The sequence below is a fragment of the Garra rufa genome, chromosome 10, assembly GCF_049309525.1.
Source record: "Garra rufa chromosome 10, GarRuf1.0, whole genome shotgun sequence".
NCBI lineage: Eukaryota > Metazoa > Chordata > Actinopteri > Cypriniformes > Cyprinidae > Garra > Garra rufa.
This window is the reverse complement of record NC_133370.1, coordinates 17,760,359-17,779,840: the sequence shown is the minus strand read 5'-3', so window position 1 is coordinate 17,779,840 and position 19,482 is coordinate 17,760,359. Positions and strand designations below refer to the sequence as shown.

The window sequence follows — 19,482 nt, the reverse complement described above, 5'->3', positions numbered from 1 at the left end:
TTGCTACTTGAATGGTTTGAGGAAACCGATTGCCTTAGATGGTTTAAGTTCATCAAACTCAAAGCAATAAAGTTACATAAGACGTACCAAAAACACTGGTAATAATGACAGAACAGGTGGGTTTTCTTAAGTATTTATTGAAATACAACAAATGTTTTAAAGCATAAATAAAAATAATTGATCTGTTTAGTTAAAAATATAACATTTACTCTATCTTATCAGACTTTTCACCAAATAAGCAAAGACAGCAAAAACAAGGAAATGTTTAACAAAATCCCTTTTTAAAATACTAATTATAATTGATGATATTAAAAATAATAACTATAAATGATATGAAACACAGTGGATCATTAAAAAAAAAAAAAAAAAAAAAAAGGTTTTCCTTAAATTTTGTATAGAAAGTACTGTTAATCTTAAGTATGTATACTATAAGGGAATACATTAGTGCAAAAAAAAAAAAAAAACCCCGTACACTGAGTCAAGACTTGGCAGACATCATTTTCAGATACAATCAAAACATCCAAGTCAAAATTATTTATACAATGCTTTTTACAATACAAGTTGTGTCAAAGCAACTTTACATTACTGCAGTGACCATTTGATCTGGATACAGACTAGACCTGGTGGCTACAGCAACCTCAGAATAAGAAAGAAACTGACTAATATTAACATAGACGCAAAAGTTCCAAGTTGCCACAAAGTCAGATTGGAGAGGACTCATCTGGTTCTCGTGTCTTGCGTCGATGGCCGTCTAGGTGATGAGGTCTTCAATGATGATCTGTCTCTGGGGCTCATCTAGTTGATGTGGTCTCTGCTGACATTTCATTGGGTTTAAGAATAATGTTCCCTCTTCCTCCTTAACAGTGATGGTGACAGCTGCCATCTGCACCTGATCAGGCTCCCGTTTTCTAAATGCAGTAAAAGTTTTGTTAGTGTACGTCACCAAATATCATCATATCTAAACAAATCAGACATATTTACATTTTCATAAATTACAATAAAGGTGTGAAGGATCTGGAAAGTGTTTATTCAATAAGGTATGTACCCAATGTAAAACAAAAAACCTGTAGTACTTTAATTTTCACATCACAACTTCCAGAGTTGTTTATCAGCAGGATTTTCAGATGTGAATATCAGCTAAATGTTTTAGAGATTTAATTTAATTTACATAAACTCATTTTACTAATTTACTATTTAATTTGACAATCTAAGGTAACAGAGAGAAAAAGTGATAGTTCACCCAAAAATGAGAATTACTTACTCTAATGTTGTTCCAAGCCCGTATTCCAATTTAAACCCTGTGGCTCGTGACGATACATTGAGGTTTGAGACACAAAACCATCGGTCTGTACAAAAAACTGAACAGTATTTATATTATTATTTACCTTTGATCGATCGCAACGTTCTACTGTCCTCACAACAGCCGACGCGTGATGCGTCAACGTGATCTGCCATAGTAGATGCACGCACGGAAACGGTCTGTCATGTGTACACATCACTCATTGTTTACGTAGTGCAAAGGGGCTACTCAAAATGATAATTACTTGTGCTTATCCTGATTCTGGCAATTGATTAAAAACTAAAAGATTAGGTTTTCTTGTGCAAACCCATCTGGGAGTGTTGACTTTTCACCGACTACAATCGCCAGAGCACGTTGACGCACTATGCACCGGTTGTTGTGAACACGCTCCATACAGTGGAGAGTTCCGGTGGATCAGAGGTAAATAATGATATAAATAAGTTTCTTGCACAAGACAGACTGTTTTGTGTCTCAAGATCTCAATTTATCACCACGGGCCGCAGGGTTTAATTGGGTTTTGTCTGTGTATGTTTTTTTCCCTCAAAGATTTGGTAACTATTGACTGCCATTATATGACTGATAGACTGCAATGGTTTGAGTTAAACATTTTTGTTTAAACTATCCCTTTAATGTATTTTTAATGATATCTGAGAACTTTCTGAGCCTCCATAGACAGCTACGCAACTGGAATGTTCCTAGACCTATAAAATATCTTTTTTTCATCTGTATTAATTAAGTTTATAACTATAACTATAATCACAACTTAAAAGACTTCTCTGGTATTCTTCTGAAGCAACACAAAATAAAAAAGACTGACAGAATGACAGCCAACCTGAAATTTAAGATGTCATTCACTCTGCCAATTCAGACTGAATCAAAATGGTAGCACACTAAAAACATTACTGGTCCTTAGATGTCATGATGTTATTCTTGTGGGATGCTAGTTGAGGTTTGCCATTTTTCATCTGTGCTGTGTATTCACCATTGATCATTGTTTAGGTCTAAATTTCAAATCTAATATTCACATAAAATTACAGTATTGCTTCAGAAGAGCAGAGATTGAATTTGTGTTGCTGGTAATTCTGGACACAATTGCAATTGCATTAATTGCAATTCATCAAAAAATAAAAACTGAAGAACTTTACTTTTTATAACGTGACAAATTACATCTTGTAATTTCGTAATAAACACTAAAGCCCATCAATTTGTATATATCCTAAAGCCCATCATATAAATATAATGTGTATTCTACTTACTTCATTTTAGGCTTTTACTGCAGCAGCTTGTTGCCAATGACATCACACCACTCCTAGCTGGCTTAGCTCTGAAAAGATTGATGTAAAAAACATGACAATTTGTTAGTATGAATTTTAAATAAGACAACATGAGGAGCAAATAACAGTCTAAAATGTTAACTAACTTAATGTTAACAAAACGCTCCTCACCGGGCTTGGGCGAGTATAGTAACGTAAAACGTCAGCGTCACATGGATATTCTAGATGAAACTGACAAAGCAAATAATAAATATCGATTAACAAAAAGTTTAAACATTTTTGAAAATAGGGAATGTGTGTTTGCTTTACCTTGCTTCAGAGCTGTGGCGCGAGTGACGGTTAAAGATGTGGAAGATAGTTCGTCTGTCAGCCGCCTCTCCAGTTTAAAAATAAAAATTGCTGGACTCGTTTGTGTCCGACTGTGAGAAACCACAAAACATATTTATTAATTTATCACTGACAAACCGTTGTGTATAACACTGCATATTTAACACCTCCTGTTGATAACTTTGATGTAATGACGCCATAGCTGCTTGATCTTTGCTAGACAACGTTATACACAATAAAGTTGACAATAAAACACAAGTCGTTCGAAAGTGCTTAAAACAGCAATAAAGAAGTTTGAAAAGCTTAACTTGCCTGATATTTTCCAGGACTACGTCGCAATCCATCCTGCTGTGATCCGGTGACGTGAGTGAGAGGATGAGCATGAGACGTGATTGACTGAAAAAATGCGCGCGGTTTTTGAAAAAAACCCGGAAAATATTTTGCCTCCAGTAAAAGTAATTATTTTAAAATTATAAATCTAAATCTAAATGAAATAGATGTATGTATTTATTATATTATCGTTATTATTATAGTTTATTATTATGGTTGTTTATTATTAAAGTAATATATTACCATTTAGTTAGGCTATTTATCTAGTAATGAAAGATCTAATAATCTAGAACCCTATATTATACAAACGTGACTTCTCGAAAAACTATATTAGAAATCATGGATTAAGCTTATATTTATTTTAAATATTTTGTGATCAATCATAGACATAGAGGCCCGGTTTCCCAGACAGGGCTTAGACTAAGCCAGGATTAGACCATAGTTCAATTAGGACATTTAAGTAATTTTTATAAACATGCTTAGAAAAAAACATTACTGGTGTGCATCTTGAGACAAAACAAAGGCACTGATATATTTTACAATCAATCAGTGCAATTTTATTTCAGTTGAAACACCTCAGACTTACATTTTAGTCTAGGACTAGGCTTAAGCCTTGTCTGCGAAACCGGGCCAGAGTGTATGGCAATAATAGATTGAATTAATTTCTAGTAACTTATTTAAAATGAGTTCTGCTTAACCTAATTCGCGTTTGAGTTTACATCACTAATATGTATTGAGTTTAAATAACTTTTAGAAATTTTTGAGTTAAATTAACTCATTTCAGTTAACGAATTCCACTGTTAGGTTTTACAGTGTGCCATGATGGAGGGATTAAGTAACTTTCAGCGGAATGGAATTATCCATTAAGAGAGACAGCAGGCAAGGCAGGCCGAGCCTTCAGAAGACAGCTCTGTAAATCAAACGAGTCCAGGGCTTATCTCCTCACCTGACCACCAGGGCCTCCGGAGCCCCCACAAGGTCAGCTGTAACGATGGTGTGGCTGGAGAGACTGGAGGAATATGAAGTTTACAAAAGATCTGGACCGTGCTCAGGTTGAGAATCAAGCCCGCAAGGTAAAAAAAAAACAAACAAAAAAAACACCGTGGCATCATTCTACATCGAAAGCAGACTCTACTGTCTTCATCCACACCAGCCCTGGAGGAAGGTTTGTCTGGCTGCCTGTCCAGAGTCTTATCTTCCTCCTTCAAGTATCCGCTATCCTTTCAATACGTTGCACATCTATGAATTCTCTCTCTCTCCCCGACAAGGATGTGCTTTACAGCTGTAATCTTCTCAAGCCTGTCCTTCAAAGCCACCAGAGGCCCTATGTCAGCTCGCCGTTCTGGCGGAGAGGAGCTTTTAAAGGGTAATGATGTCCATAGTGTGGGCAGAACGTTGTTTTTCATTGGCGCGCCGGCGCCCAGGGGGTGGAGGGTTTATGAAAATGTCTGTCGCTGATGCGCGGAGCGTTCAAAGATGATTGATTTCAGTGACACGGCAAGTGACCCTAAACCTTGCACTTCTACAAGCTCCAGGGCTTCTGCCTTCTTCTAATGGGCTTAGATAGAATTCTGTCAACACATCATCAACAACATTACGCACAAAAAACAACCCTCGCTCCCAACAGCAATCATTGCTGCAGCACTGCTGTTTTAAAAAAAATTATGTTGTAGTTGAACTTTTTCAGATATATTTTTCCAATACAGTGGAGGTCAAAAATGTACACCCCCTTTTAGGATCTGCAAAATGCTAATTTTTTAACCAAAATAAGAGGGATCATACAAAATGCATGTAATTGTTTGTTTAGTACTGACCAGAATAAGACATTTCACATAAAAGATGTTTACATACAGTCCACAAGAGAAAAATAATAGTTGGATTAATAAAAATCACCCAGTTCAAAAGTTTACATCACATTGATTCTTAATACTGTGTTCTTACCTGAATGATCCAGCTGTGTTTTTTTGTTTTGTTTTGTTTTTTTTTTTTGTTCAGTAATAGTTGTTTGTCCTGAACAGTTCTGTTTTTCAGAAAAATCCTTCAGGTCCCACAAAATCTTTCGCTTTTCAACCCTTTTCAACAATGATTTTGAGATCCATCTTTTTTACACTGAGGGACTCATATGCAACAGAAGGTTCAAATGCTCACTGATGCTTCAGAAGGAAAAAACATGCATTAAGAGCCAGAAATGTTTTGAATTTTTTTAATTTGTTCTCCTCTGGGAAACATGTAACTATCTTCTGTAGCCTCTGAAGGTTAGTACTAAATGGAAAAATATTATATTTAGGCAAAATAAGAAAAATGTATTCTCTGTTCAAAAGTTTACACCCCCCAACTCTTAATGCATGTTTTGTTTTGTTTTTTCCTTCTGGAGCATCAGTGCATCATTCAGGTAAGAACACAGTATTAAGAATCAAGAGGATGTAAACTTTTGAATGGGGTAATTTTTATAAATCCAACTATTATTTTCTCTTGTCAGCTATATGTAAACATATTTAATGTGAAATATCTTATTCAGGTCAGTACTAAATAAACAATGACATGCATTTTGTATGATCCCTTTTATTTTGGTAAAATAATTATCATTTTGCAGATTAAACTTTTGTGTGTAAACTTTTGACCTCAACTGTAGGAAAAAAATGTGTCTGATTTTGTGTGTTTCAGTATGCTTTGACTATGTTTCTCATCTTTCCCTGCATGCAAAAGCTGGAGTAATATTCATGAGGGTTGAGGAATATATAATATGTGGCGCTCCCAGAATCCACATAATTGCAGGAGCAGGATACAGTATGTCCTCCATGCTATATATCAGTTTTATAAGCCCTGTCCTCAGGGCCCCAGAATCAGCTGTATCGTGCTTCATCATCCCGACTTCAGCATCGCGGCCTTTAGTCTCCCACTGCCTGCTCTGCCTCTCATGGCTTGGCCTAAAAATCCACTGCTTTTAAAATGATTGTGGATTTGGGAGTCATGGTGGACACCCAAATCCATTATATTTGAATAAAATAATACTGCTTCTTTTTTTTCTTTTTTTGTCACCGAATGTACTTTTGAGTTTTTAGGGGAGAATATTTAGATTTCAAATATGCGGCTTGTTAATTAACATAACAATTGTTATTTTCTAATAAGGTTTTAAAGAAGCTACTCAATGTTCCAATGTTACTATTTCTAAAGTGACATTTTCAAATGAATAACAAAGGCTCATATGTATGCATCGTGGTACTCTCAGGAACGCTCGGAAATTGTTAAATAAAGTAATTATTTTTCTTTTCTTTGCACACAAAAATTATTCTCATAGCTTCATAACATTACGGTTGAACCACTGATGTTACATAAAGTATTTCATAACTGTGTTGCTGTCTATGCAGGGTCAAAAAGCTCTTGGATTTCGTCAAAAAAAAAATTCTTAATTTGTGTTCTGAAGATGAACAAAGGTCTTCTGGGTTTGGAACAACATGAGGGTGAGTAATTAATGACAGGGTTTAAATTTTTCGGTGAACTATCCCTTTAAATTTCAATATGTTCCTCACACAAAGCTATTAAATGGCTTCAGAAAACTTGTAATGTAGAATGTAGTTCATAGGCTTCTTTTATGACAATTTAATAGTCTTTTTTGTCAATTTTGAAGCTTGACAGATATTATCTTCTTATTATATGGAAAAGAGTGACCCAAAATTCTGTCATTGTTTACTCACCCTCAAATTGTTCCAAACTTGTACAAGTGTCTTTCTTCTGTTGAATATAAAAGAAGATATTTTGATATGTTGGGGGAAAAAAAACTGGTGCCGGAAGCTATTGACTTTCATAGCATGGAAAAAAAAAATACTATGGAACTGCTTGATTACCAACATTCTTCAAAATAGCTTCTTTTGTGTTCAACAGAAGAAGGAAACTCATACAGGTTTAGAACAACTTAGGGGTGATTTTTTGTTTTTGTTTTTTTGTTAAAGGGATAGTTCACCCAAAAATTAAAATTCTGTCATTAATTACTCAATCTCATGTCGTTCCAAACCGGTAAAACCTTCATTCATCTTTATAACACAAATGAAGATATTTTTTATGAAACCTGAGAGCTTTCTGACCCTGCATAGACAGCAATGCAACTGACATATTCAAGGCCAAGAAAGGTAGTAAGGACATCATTAAAATAGTCCATGTGACATCAGTTCAACCTTTGTTATGAAGCTACGAGAGTGTTTTTTTGTGGGCAAAGAAAACAAAAATAACAACTTTATTCAACAAATTTTTCTCTTCAATGTTAGTCTTCAACAAGAGTACCACAATGAACGCATACGTGTAATTTGTGTTCTGAAGATGAACAAAGGTCTTATGGGTATGGAACGATATGAAGGTGAGTAATTAATGACAGAATTTTCATTTTTGGGTGAACTATCCCTTTAAGTGTGGAATAGTTCTTCAAAGGTAATGAACGATATCACAACTTTAAAGAGGTTATTTGTTCAGCATTCATTCCTGACTGAAACATTTTCTCTATAAGCTTCCTTCTCTCCTCAACCCTATTCACCCTTTCAGCCAAGCCTGATCAACACATTTCTCCATCTCTACGTACATCCTCCTCATCACCTTCTTTTCCTCCCCCTCTTATCTCTCTCTGTTCACAATCAGTGCAGTTTGATGATTGTCACCCAGCCCACGTCTGCGGAGCAGATGAGGGCTCAGTCTGCTTCCAGGTTCTGAGTCTCAGTTCGTTGTGTGTGTGATGTATGTATGATGATGCATGAAACGTGGGCTTCTGCAGATTGAGAAGAGTTCCTGAGCAGACAGGAATATGATGCTCTCACCCCAAAAAAAGTTGCAGCCCATGGTACCGATTGTTTTCAGGAAATACATTTGGAACAGGAAATACACCAGCCTCTAATGAGACCCGTTGTGAGATATTGTCATTTGTCTTTCCGCCTGCGCAGGTTTGTTACGAACGGTGCAGTGCTGTCATTACTGAGGCACATTAAACACTATCAGCAGTGACTGACAAAGCAATTATCTCTTTTGCTGCTCCGCAGTGTATTAATAAGTAAGTGCTAATAAGTAAGCATAGCAGTTCTAATTTTAGCGCAGTATTATGAAAATACTGGTGGAAAGAGTTGCCTGCATGTAAAAAGTGCATTATTTTCATGATAAATATTGTTGTATTGTATACCAGTAAAATATCTAAACATCACTGAAACATGATCAATTTACTTGAAAAGCATATTTGCGTGGATAGAAATATAACATAGATAGATATAAGATAGAAAGTGTACATCTTGATTTAAGATATTTTATAGAAATTTTTATCTCATTTAAAGCATAAACCACACAAAATTAGGCTTACAAATTTATGCTTGATGCTACAAAACAAAAACCCATTTATTATTAGATTAAGGGAAAACAAAGCTAATTCAATTCTGGTTCCATTTAAATTTGACATTTTTAAAGCTATTTACTTATTTCTGAAGGGAAAAACATATTTTTTTTTTCATAAATCTCTTTGTCTTGTTTTTTAGAGAAAATATCTGAACATTCTCTAAACAATTACTTTGACCTAAGAAGCAAACCTGCGCAAGACATTAGAGCTTGTTTTCAGAGAGTTTATCTTTAATATAAATGTCATTTTGTCTTCTGGCACTCACATTTTTACTACATTTAATGTGCTGCGTCCCAATTCACCTAATAATAATAATATGCCCTAAAAGTATGTAATCTTTGAAGAAAAAAAAAAGATACTTTTGAGTGTGTAGCACAAGATAGGCAAGCTTTAGGACGTACTACCATGCCATACAATTGCATATTGAACCAACGTATTTGTCACTGCAAACACACTCGCAAACTTCCCTAAGCAAAATTTCACTCTTTGTGAGTCCACTCTTTGTGAATCTCCCCCACATTTTTGAATGGGTTTTGTTTCACAATTCTCTCCAGGGTGCGGTTATCCCTATTGCTTGTACACTTTTTTTCTACCACATCTTTTCCTTGCCTTCGCCTCCCTATTAATGTGCTTGGACACAGAGCTCTGTGAACAGCCAGCCTCTTTTGCAATGACCTTTTGTGTCTTGCCCTCCTTGGGCAAGGTGTCAATGGTCGTCTTTTGGACAACTGTCAAATCAGCAGTCTTCCCCATGATTGTGTAGCCTACAGAACTAGACTGAGAGACCATTTAAAGGCCTTTGCAGGTGTTTTGAGTTAATTAGCTGATTAGAGTGTGGCACCAGGTTTCTTCAATACTGAACCTTTTCACAATATTCTAATTTTCTGAGATACTGAATTGGGGTTTTCATTAGTTGTCAGTTATAATCATCAAAATTAAAAGAAATAAACACTTGAAATATATCGGTCTGTGTGGAATGAATGTATACATTATACAAGTTTCACTTCTTAAATGGAATTAGTTAAATAATCAACTTTTTGAAGATATTCTAATTATATGACCAGCACCTGTTTAGACAGACCCTCAACCCCTCACATTAAAAAACAAAGAGAAACGCAGCCTCATTCGTTTTGATTTTTGAATTTATCAACTTTATACTGACACCTTTAGGTGTGGATGCAGCATGATTTCAGGTATTTCAGGCATCCATGACCAAGTCCTATCTAAATGAATGGGGGAATCCTGACATCTCAAAAATTACTTGCCAAACTCACATTTACGGGTGTGTTCACACTTGTTTGGTTCAATTAAACTCATGTTTGGTTCAATTAAAACAAACTCTGGTGCAATTCCTCTGTTAGTGTGGTTCATTTCAGTAAGTGTGAATGCTTTAAGTCAAACACATCTTTCCTTTTGTTTTGAGTGCCCAGTGAGTTCTGTCATTAAATATATGTCATTCAACTCCTCCAATCAGGTTGTCTTTAGGCTTGGCATCTTTAATTTTCCTTTTTGTTCCAGACCAAATGAACCAAACAACCCGAACAAGACTTAGGGTGGGTTCACACTTGTCATGTTTGGCTCGATTAAAATGAACTCTGGTGCGATTGTTCTGTTAGTGCGGTTCATTTGATTAAGTGTGAACACTGCCATCCGAACCCTGCAAACCAAACAAGCGGGCCGAGACCAGTCTCGGTTCGCTTCCAAACTAACTAATGAAATATATATATAATGTATCACTGTCTTTAGGTTCAGTATCTTTAGGTTCACTGTCAAAAATGCCAGTGTGAACGCTAATCGGACCAGGACAAAATGAACCAAAAAAATTTAACTACAAGTGTGAACACACCCTAAATTACATATTTCAAATCAGCAATCAAATCTGAAATTAACTGCCTGAAATTAATGTCCTTATGCTCAAATAGCATTAAAATAGCATATTTTTCATGCCAGTCAATGGGCATGTGCAATCACAAGCACGAGTCTCCTAAAGCTTCTATCTCGGCAGTTTATATCTCACAATTCTGAGTTTGTATCACGCAATTCTAAGAAAAAAGTCGCAAAATAAGTCGCAATAACCTTTTTATTTTTAATTCAGCGGTGGAAACAGGCTTTCATAAGTACTACTACAGTCTGAATAAGATTTTATTTTTACTGAAAACAACATTTTTGTGTTTTTGTGTCCTCCCCCCAGCTCTGTAGCTTTAAGTGTTGCAGTATTATGTATTTTAGTCCTGACAAGAACTCACCTTTGGTTAGACTTTGAACGCAAAACTTGCAATGTTCTTTTTGAAATGTCAGCAATTAAAAAAATAATAATAATACAACTGATTTGGTGGGGGAAGTCTGCCAGGATTTTAAAGGAGCAAAAGAAGATTTCTCTGGAGAGAATCTTTAAAACTCAGCATTCTGTATTTTTCCATTAAGCTGTCAATGTAGTTTTGTGATATCATGCTCTTAACGTACCATCTCCAAGCCCAGGAAGCTCCTGAGGTTTGGTGTTCCAATTCACTTTTGCTGTCAATGTCCCCTTAACCACATACTCATCTGTCTTTATTCTGCTTCTGGGATTTCACTTTTCCTTCCAGTGAGGATCTTTCAGGATTCAGAGAGAGAGACTGTGTGGGATCCTGGGTAATTTTGAAATTAAAATTTCTGTGCACAGTAAGGCGCTGGAGGTGTTATTCTTTACGGCAGAAAGCGTGACAGAATCTCAGATGAGTTTAATTTGATTCACACCTTTATTGAAGAGGAAAAATGGCCAATTGCTAGTTGGAATCGATCACGGAATTGCTTTAAAATGTCCGTTCCTATTTCTTTTCTGACAAGTTGATGCACTTGGCCAGAGAAGCAGCAATCTTTTTGATAACAGCCGAAAGGACCTGCCTGAACTGTGTTTGAGGACACAGATTCTCGTTTTTGACAGCATCTGTAAAATCAAATCCATACATCTCGGCAGCTCTTGTCACAGCCGTGCTTGTCTGCCACCCGTGAGTGGCCGAAGGAAGCGCGGAATATAAATTCCCAGCCCTCGCTGCGACGCGGCTTCGGATTAAAATTGCATGATGGTAGCATGATGGAACTGCAAGGGTCTTTCCCTTCGGAGACATCTAATAATGTCACCCTGCAACATTTATCACATCACGACAAGTCTGTTCATTAAATCTGCCATGTGATGTCTCCGCTGTCTCCGTCTCTCCCTCCCTTTTCTTCTCTCGTTGTTACCCCAGGTGGGACGCAGGATTACTAGAATAGCTAAAAACAGCCCAGGCCCGGCACAGTGTGGCCTGGATCTGTGCTCGCTCTTTGAAGGCTGAGCTGAGGGAAGCGGCCGTATCAAACATAATGAGGCCTGAGTTATGTAGGCCACTCACCGTTTTTATGTCATTTTTAATTGCTGTTGCAGGCATGGCCTCTCCCCAGATTCCCAGGGCAGACGACCTCATATGGCAAAGGACAATTAAGGGCCATTTTGTCAGAATTTACGTCTTCGTCGGCCGTTAGACAAGCCAAAGATATGTCATGATTGTATTTTTCAAGTGGGGAATCTAATTGGTCCATTATGCTCTGACAGGAGACATTTGTGCGAGATGATGTGCTTTAACCACTCCTGAAAACGCTACCTTGTTAAAAGGTGTTTTTTTTATTTTTAAATTGATGTTCTTGTCACTTAATGTTATGCATCGGAACAGCTATTTTTTATGTTTACATGTGACCAAATTAACTGGGATTTAATTTGGACAAATAGAAAAATTACCGTAAGCGCTCTGACACAAAGACATAAAGATATTTTATCTGTGATTTACTAAACATGATGGCAGCAAATGATAATTGAAACAAATAACCTTGTAAAACCTAACATATGAAATACTCTTTTTTTTTTTTAAATGGAACCTTTTGACTTTTTTTATTTTAAAAGCCTAAAGTATCATATTTGTTACTCATATTTCAACATGATTTTTCCAAAAAGAAAAAAAAATCATGTTTTATAAAGTAAATTGTTAGGTTTACTTTATAAAATCATTAAGGATTTCACAGAAAAAAAAGTGACATTTCTTAATATATACAGTTGAGGTCAAAAGTTTACATACACCTTGCATAATCTGCAAAATGTTAATTATTTTACCAAAATAAGAGGGATAGTACAAAATGCAAGTTATTTATTATTTAGTACTGACCTGAATAAGATATTTCACATAAAAGACATTCCACAAGAGAAAATAATTGCCTGCTGTTCTTTAGAAAAGTCTCAGGTCCCACAAATTCTTTGGCTTTCCAGCATTTTTGTCCCTTTTCAACAATGACTGTATGATTTTAAGATCCATCTTTTGACATTGAGAACAACTGAGGGACTCATATGCAACTATTATAGAAGGTTCAAGCACTCACTGATGCTTCAGAAAGAAAAAAACAATGCATTAAGAGCCAGGGGTGTAAACTTCTGAACAGAATGAAGATGTGTATGTGTATTTTTCTTATTTTGCCTAAATATACTTTTTTTTTTCATTAAGTCCTAACCTTCAAATGTTACAGAAGATACTTAGATGTTTTCCAGAAGACAAAATAAGTTACATTTACCCTGATATTCAAATTCAAAAAGCTCTTAATGCATTATATTTACTTCTGAAGCAACAGTGAGTGTTTATACCTTCTGTAATAGTTGCATATGTTTCCCTTAGTTGTCCTCAGTGTGAAAAAATGGATCTCAAAATCATACAGTCATTGTTGGAAAGGGTTCAAATACACAAAAATTATGAAAAACCAAAGAGTTTGTTGGACCTGAAGGATTTTTCTGAAGAACAGCGAGCAGTTTAACTGTTCAGGACAAACAAGAAAAAAAAACAGAATTAAGTGTGTGTAAACTTTTGAATGGGGAACATCTTTTATGTGAAATATCTTATTTAGGTCAGCACTAAATAAAAAATAACATGCATTTTGCATGATCCCTCTTATTTTGGTAAAATAATGAACATTTTGCAGATTCTGCAAGATATATGTAATCTATTGACCTCAACTGTATTTTGCTATGGCATTCATTCTGTAACCATAAAGGTATATCTAAAAAATATATTAAAACCATGCATTTTTATATGTTTAGCAAGTTCAGTTTCTCCTCTTTCTCTCACATTTTCAAACCTCTGTGTCTTTCTACTCCGCCCGCCCTTATTTTTATCAATCTAATCGCTAATGAGCAGTAATACCCAATGCAACTGTTTGCCGGTCGATGTCTCTCATCACAATGGTAATCAGTTTTTACAGCACTCATCGGCCGAGTGGTTTCAGCTCGCGACTACCTGGAGTCTAATCAGATGTAATCAGAAATGGTGCGCTGATAATGACCAAGTTACGATCAATGTCCTCCAGTAGCGAGAACAAATCATTAGGGGAACATAATCGTTAACTTTGACAACATTAAAAATTGATAATTTCATTTGCACCTTGTGAAAAATTAGGAGAGCGATATTCATGTCTGCAGGCCCACTTGTCATCGTAATCTCATTTGAATAAACACCACCAGGTAAGGTGAAGGCATCAGAGCGCAGACGATGACTGCCAGCACTCTCCAAAGTGTGTTAGGAGACAAAGTCATTGCATAAAATGTGATTACGCCTTAATCTCCACCATGTCTGGTGTATTTTTAAACCATACCGCTGAGGTTGGACAGTCCCTTTCGTGTGCTTAAGTACCCAGCTGAACTTGGCCAGCATGGCAGGGACTAAATGTTCCCACTCAGCGTGTGAGATGGGCAGGAAGGATAGAGGTCCACTCCTGCTGTTTGATGAATGGCTGTGGAATCAATGTGGATGGGCTCTGACTGTAGGGATTGATACTTTTACCAATGCCCTTTTCCTTACCAGAAGATACATCAGCTGGCTTTGGGCATTGATAGAGAGGCAGACAGCATCTTTGTGTGTGTTTGTATTTGTGACTGTCAAGCTGTGTTGGACTGTATCTGTATTTGACATTTCAGATGTAAGCGTCTCTTATCTTACAGTATCTGTCTGTGTGTGTACAAAACGTTTCATGTTTCTTGAATATTATGTTCTTACCGTACTGAGCACACATAGTGTTCTTCTCACTTTAGGCAAACAGTATGCACTTCTAATGCAGTTTTCGACAGAATGACAGTGAATATGATGCTAGACTATCTCTAGTAGAACAAAAAGGAATCGAGTGATGTTGAAGCCATGGCCTTATGGTTAGATTTTAAGATTCCTTAAAGGAGTAGTTCACTTCCAGAACAAAAATTTACAGATAATGTACTTAGCCCGATGTCATCTAAGATGTTTCATGGATCTCAATGGTGCCCGTGAGTTTGAACGTCCAAAATGCAGTTTAAATGCAGCTTCAAGTTTCCCAGCCAAGGAATAAGGGTCTTATCTAGCTAAATGGTCTGTCATTTTCTAAAAAAAAAAATAAAAATGTAGATACTTTTTAACCACAAATGCTGGTTTTGTCTAGCGCTGCCATGTACTCTGTGTATGTCGAAAAACTCCTATCTCGTCTTCTTCTCCAACTTTACAATCGTCCTACATCGCTGCAGAAGTACCAACCCAGTGTTCACAAAGTGAACATGCAAAGAAGGTAAAATGCCCTTTTACAAAAAAAGGTAAAACAACAGAGTAGGGTGATTTTGAAGTTGGAGGAGAAAATGAGATGGGAGTTTTTCGACCTAACCTAACTGTTTTGACCCGGATTACACAAAGTACGCATCGCAGAGCTAGACAAGATAAGCTAGATAAGACTCTTATTTCTCGGCTGGGATCGTTAAGAGCCCTTTGAAGCTGCATTGAAACTGCATTTTGGACGTTCAAACTTTTTCTTCAGAAAAGTCTCAGGTCCCACAAATTCTTTGTTTTTCCAGCATTTTTATGTATTTGTACCCTTTCCAATAATGACTGTATGATTTTGAGATCCATCTTTTGACACTGAGAACAACTGAGGGACTATATGGAGATAATTCCTAAAATGTTTTCCTTCAAAAACATAATTTCTTTACAACTGAAGAAAAGAAAGGAATGAACATAGAATTTTTGTTCTGGAAGTGAACTACTCCTTTAAGACACAGTGTTCATGCAGTTTTAAATCAGTTCCATAGCATTATGTGAAACTGTTTTTCTCATTTCTTTTCATTATTTGCTGCCCTCTCTCTGTATAGGGTTTGGCAAAACTGGCTCATTTTCAGGTCATGAGCTGGAGTAGCCTGACAAGCCAGACCCACATAAATGTAGGGTCTGGGCACTCTCCATAGACAGCGCTCAACCGGAGGGGCGGGATAAACGGTTGTCTTTCAAACTCCTTCTCCACGCAATAGGATAGTGCTACAACCAATCAGAGCAACGAAGGAGGAGACGTAGTCAGAGCCATACAGAGAGTTTGTATGGCTCTGGACGTAGGCAACTCCAAATATACATCCTTCTTTTGTAAGAACGACCTCAGTGCAGTTTCTTGTGAAAAGCTTAAAGTCGCTAGCAGCAGCCATCGCTCTCTCTCTCACGCGTAATTCACGGAACCAGAGAACGTCTGACGGAACCATAGACTGACGGAACTTATGGTCGCAGGTCAGTCGTCATCATGTTAAACCCGCCCACCGACTCGTGATTGGCCCGGTCGATTTTGGATTTTTGGAAATCTCAAGTGAACGGAGAGTTACTAGACTGCCCTTGGAAGCAAATGTAATTTGCTGCCGCTAGGGGCGCGTCTAGATTCTAGGCTAGAGCTGGAGGCCTTGTCCACTCTAATATGTTTTTGTTTTAAAACACATCTTTTCCCCTCCGTTTTGGCCTTCCCTCCACACCAAAACTCTTTTTTGAAAGTGGATACATTTGAAAAGGCTGTTTTCACATGGTACTGTGGACTGTGACAACATAGGCTTTTCAAAACGATGACACATTTAGTCATGTGAAGCATATTGTACCAGTAGATATTTATGTTTATACCTGTATTGTGTCATCTGCTACTTTCACACTGTTGCTAAAGACAACCCAGACTAATTGGAAATACATGCATCTATATACATTTCTGCAAAACTGTAATTACGTACCTTACTGCACGTTTCCCACAGTTTCAAAGTGAAATGTCCAGAGAGTGGTGCTAAAACACACGTTCAATACGTGACCGTGGCACGTTTTTATTTTGTTGGTACAGGCACATATTGCTGCATTTTTATTATACTGCTTGAAGTAATATTGTCGCTGTTTAGAATTCTAAATAGAATTCTAGAATTCTAAATCGGTCTGTGCAAGAAACTGAACAGTATTTATATAATTTTTTACCTCTGATCCACCGCAATGTCCAACTGTCCTATGCACATTCACAACAGCCAACGTGCCAGACGCATATGCGCATGCAATCTGTGGAGTGACTTAAACATCATAAGCATCAAATTTTCATTTTTGGGTTAACTATCCCTTTAACAAATGCAAATGTTATATAAAAATGCCTAGTTTCAACTGGAAACTGCAGTGATTCAGACATATAGGTACGCTTTTTCAGTTTACCAGAAATGTATATAGAGTATATATTGCACTCAAAAACTATTCTCAGGGTCAGAAAGCTCTTAGATTTCATCAAAAATATCTTAATTTGTTTTTTGAAGACGAACAAAGGTCTTATTGGTTTGGAATGACATGAGGGTGAGTAAATAATGACAGCATTTTAAATTATGGGTGAACTACCCCTTTAATGTAGACATATCCGGATATATGTAGACATATAAGTATATATTATTAAAATGATCTGTTGCTGGACAGGCCCCATATATTGTTTATAAATAATTCTTACTGAAAAACTAAGATTACAGCAGTTATATATTATTTCTTTCATTTTCCATAATTGTAAATATTTTATCTCTGCTTCCCCAAGTTCAAATTTGAATTATAAATCTAAATTGTGTTTGCTTCTTAAATTAAATTCTGAATGGTCCTCTCTGTGCCAATATTTTCAAAGCACCATTAGTTAATCCACATTCATCCGCCATTAAAAATGTCTTAAACGTGATTCAAACATATTCATGTTTATGAACTACTTAATCTTTGTTAATGATTTTAATGAGTTATTTTAAAGTGTTACTATAAGAAATCCAAGCAGATGTGACTACATTTCCCCCTATTTTCCTGCTAGTCTTACAATAATGCATGCAGCTCTGCACTTTCCTTCCCTTCTGTGCGAGTCTCTGTCAACGTCCATCTCGGCTCATCTCCTCAGGAATAATGTGATGCTGCCGTACTTTGTTAGAATCAAACTCGTCTGTCTGATAAGCATCCAGAGAAATCTCTATAAAACAAAACAATTAAGCCTATATTCATTATGAAGCTCTATCTCAAAAAGTGCCTATGAATTTGCTATTACGAATAAAAGGCCTCTGTTTAAATTGCTGTATATTTATCAAGTGGTAAATGTCATTGTAGACATGCACAGCAACTTCAAATCTGATTATGACTGAGGCATTAATGGAAGACAGAGATGTAACAGAATGCAAATGTCGTTTATTTCAAAGTCAAATATATGCTGTTTACTTTCTTAGTGCATGTTTCTGGTCCTATCGTGAACGATTCATTGTCTTTTGTAGATTTATTTGAACGTTTTTGTACAAACATAATGCATTCATGGGGGTAAAAAGGCTTCGAAGTATTACATCACCACTTGACCTTCTTGATGAAATGTTCTTGAACCCTAAAATCCATTAGACCAAAAATCCTCATTAATTATTTACCATCCAAAACCCTTTTTAAACACACGGCTCGCCCTATATGGTACAGCAACGAGGAGTCGATTTTCTGAGGGGTGCGATTTGAAAGAAGAAAATCTGGCAGGAGTGGGTGTGTGATATATTTGCCCATTTCTGTCAGGTATTATGGAGCATTAAATACATTAAGGTCTGGTAACCTTGAGCAGAACGCTGAGTTAAGGAACTGTGCCTGAAGCCATCCCTCTTCACCAGCCCAAGTGATGGAGCAGAGGCTGCTTCATTAGCCCCCATCTCAGTCCCCTGACAGCTTTACACACACACTCACACATATATCTTAGCGTATGTGCATACACATCCTCCTAAAATATATATGTGTCATTGGTGCTGAACGGAATAGATTATCTCCAGAAAAATTCATAGCTGCCCTATTAACACTTTAGAGTGAGTAAAATGCCATCTACTCTGCAAGTGACACGACGCTTCCATTATAATCAACAGATCTATGAACGTCCTTTCAGCACAGACGGCTTTGTTCGCTTGCAGCGAAGAGCTGGTATAAAACTCCCTCTGTTACAACTAGACTTTCAAAAACAAAGGGATTCCTGATATCAATAATTCACAGTAATCCTGCCCATGTGAAATGAAATACGGAGGTCTGGATTAGCCAAATCCTGGTCTGTTTTGAGGAGGGTTTGACCATTATTGTCTTTGCCTGCCCTGGTGGTTTTATTGTCTGCCCTGCTCACAAGAGATAACAACTACAGCTGCCATTCTGTTTGATATACAAAGAGAAATATGTTTATACGGTGGCATATGAATGGAAATATGAATATCCCGGTGCCAAGTACGGGGTAAGCAGTTCTGTGAAATTAATGATGCGCCGCAGATCTGTTGTGCGCGCGGGTTCATATTTCAGCCAGTCTGTGCTGATATTCTCTCGAGCACTTGAGCTACATTTTTCAGGATACAAAACCTTGCTAACACCACAAAGAGCTTGGTGGAAAAAAAAACAGCAACTGTAATTTTATGAAATATGATTTCATATTCCGGCAGTTGGAATGTCACTACATCTACTGGATGCTGGATTTTTCGCCTGTAGGTGGAAAGACAACAAACAACAACGGCAGCAGCAACGGCAGCTTTGCCCTTCAGACTAGAGCCGCCCACTATTTATTAGAGAGTGAACACGCACCGACAA

The 19,482-nt window shown here is 36.8% G+C and overlaps 1 protein-coding gene across 1 annotated transcript in view; it reads left to right on the top strand.

The window, feature by feature from the left end:
- The first annotated feature begins 4,250 nt into the window (after positions 1 to 4,250).
- The window catches only part of LOC141344503 (UDP-glucose:glycoprotein glucosyltransferase 1-like), a 58,316-nt gene continuing 43,084 nt past the window's right edge, over positions 4,251 to 19,482 (top strand). Inside the window, exon 1 of the mRNA XM_073849387.1 lies at positions 4,251 to 4,304. Within this exon, the coding sequence (XP_073705488.1) occupies positions 4,251 to 4,304 (54 nt within the window). The remainder of the gene's footprint in view (positions 4,305 to 19,482) is intronic.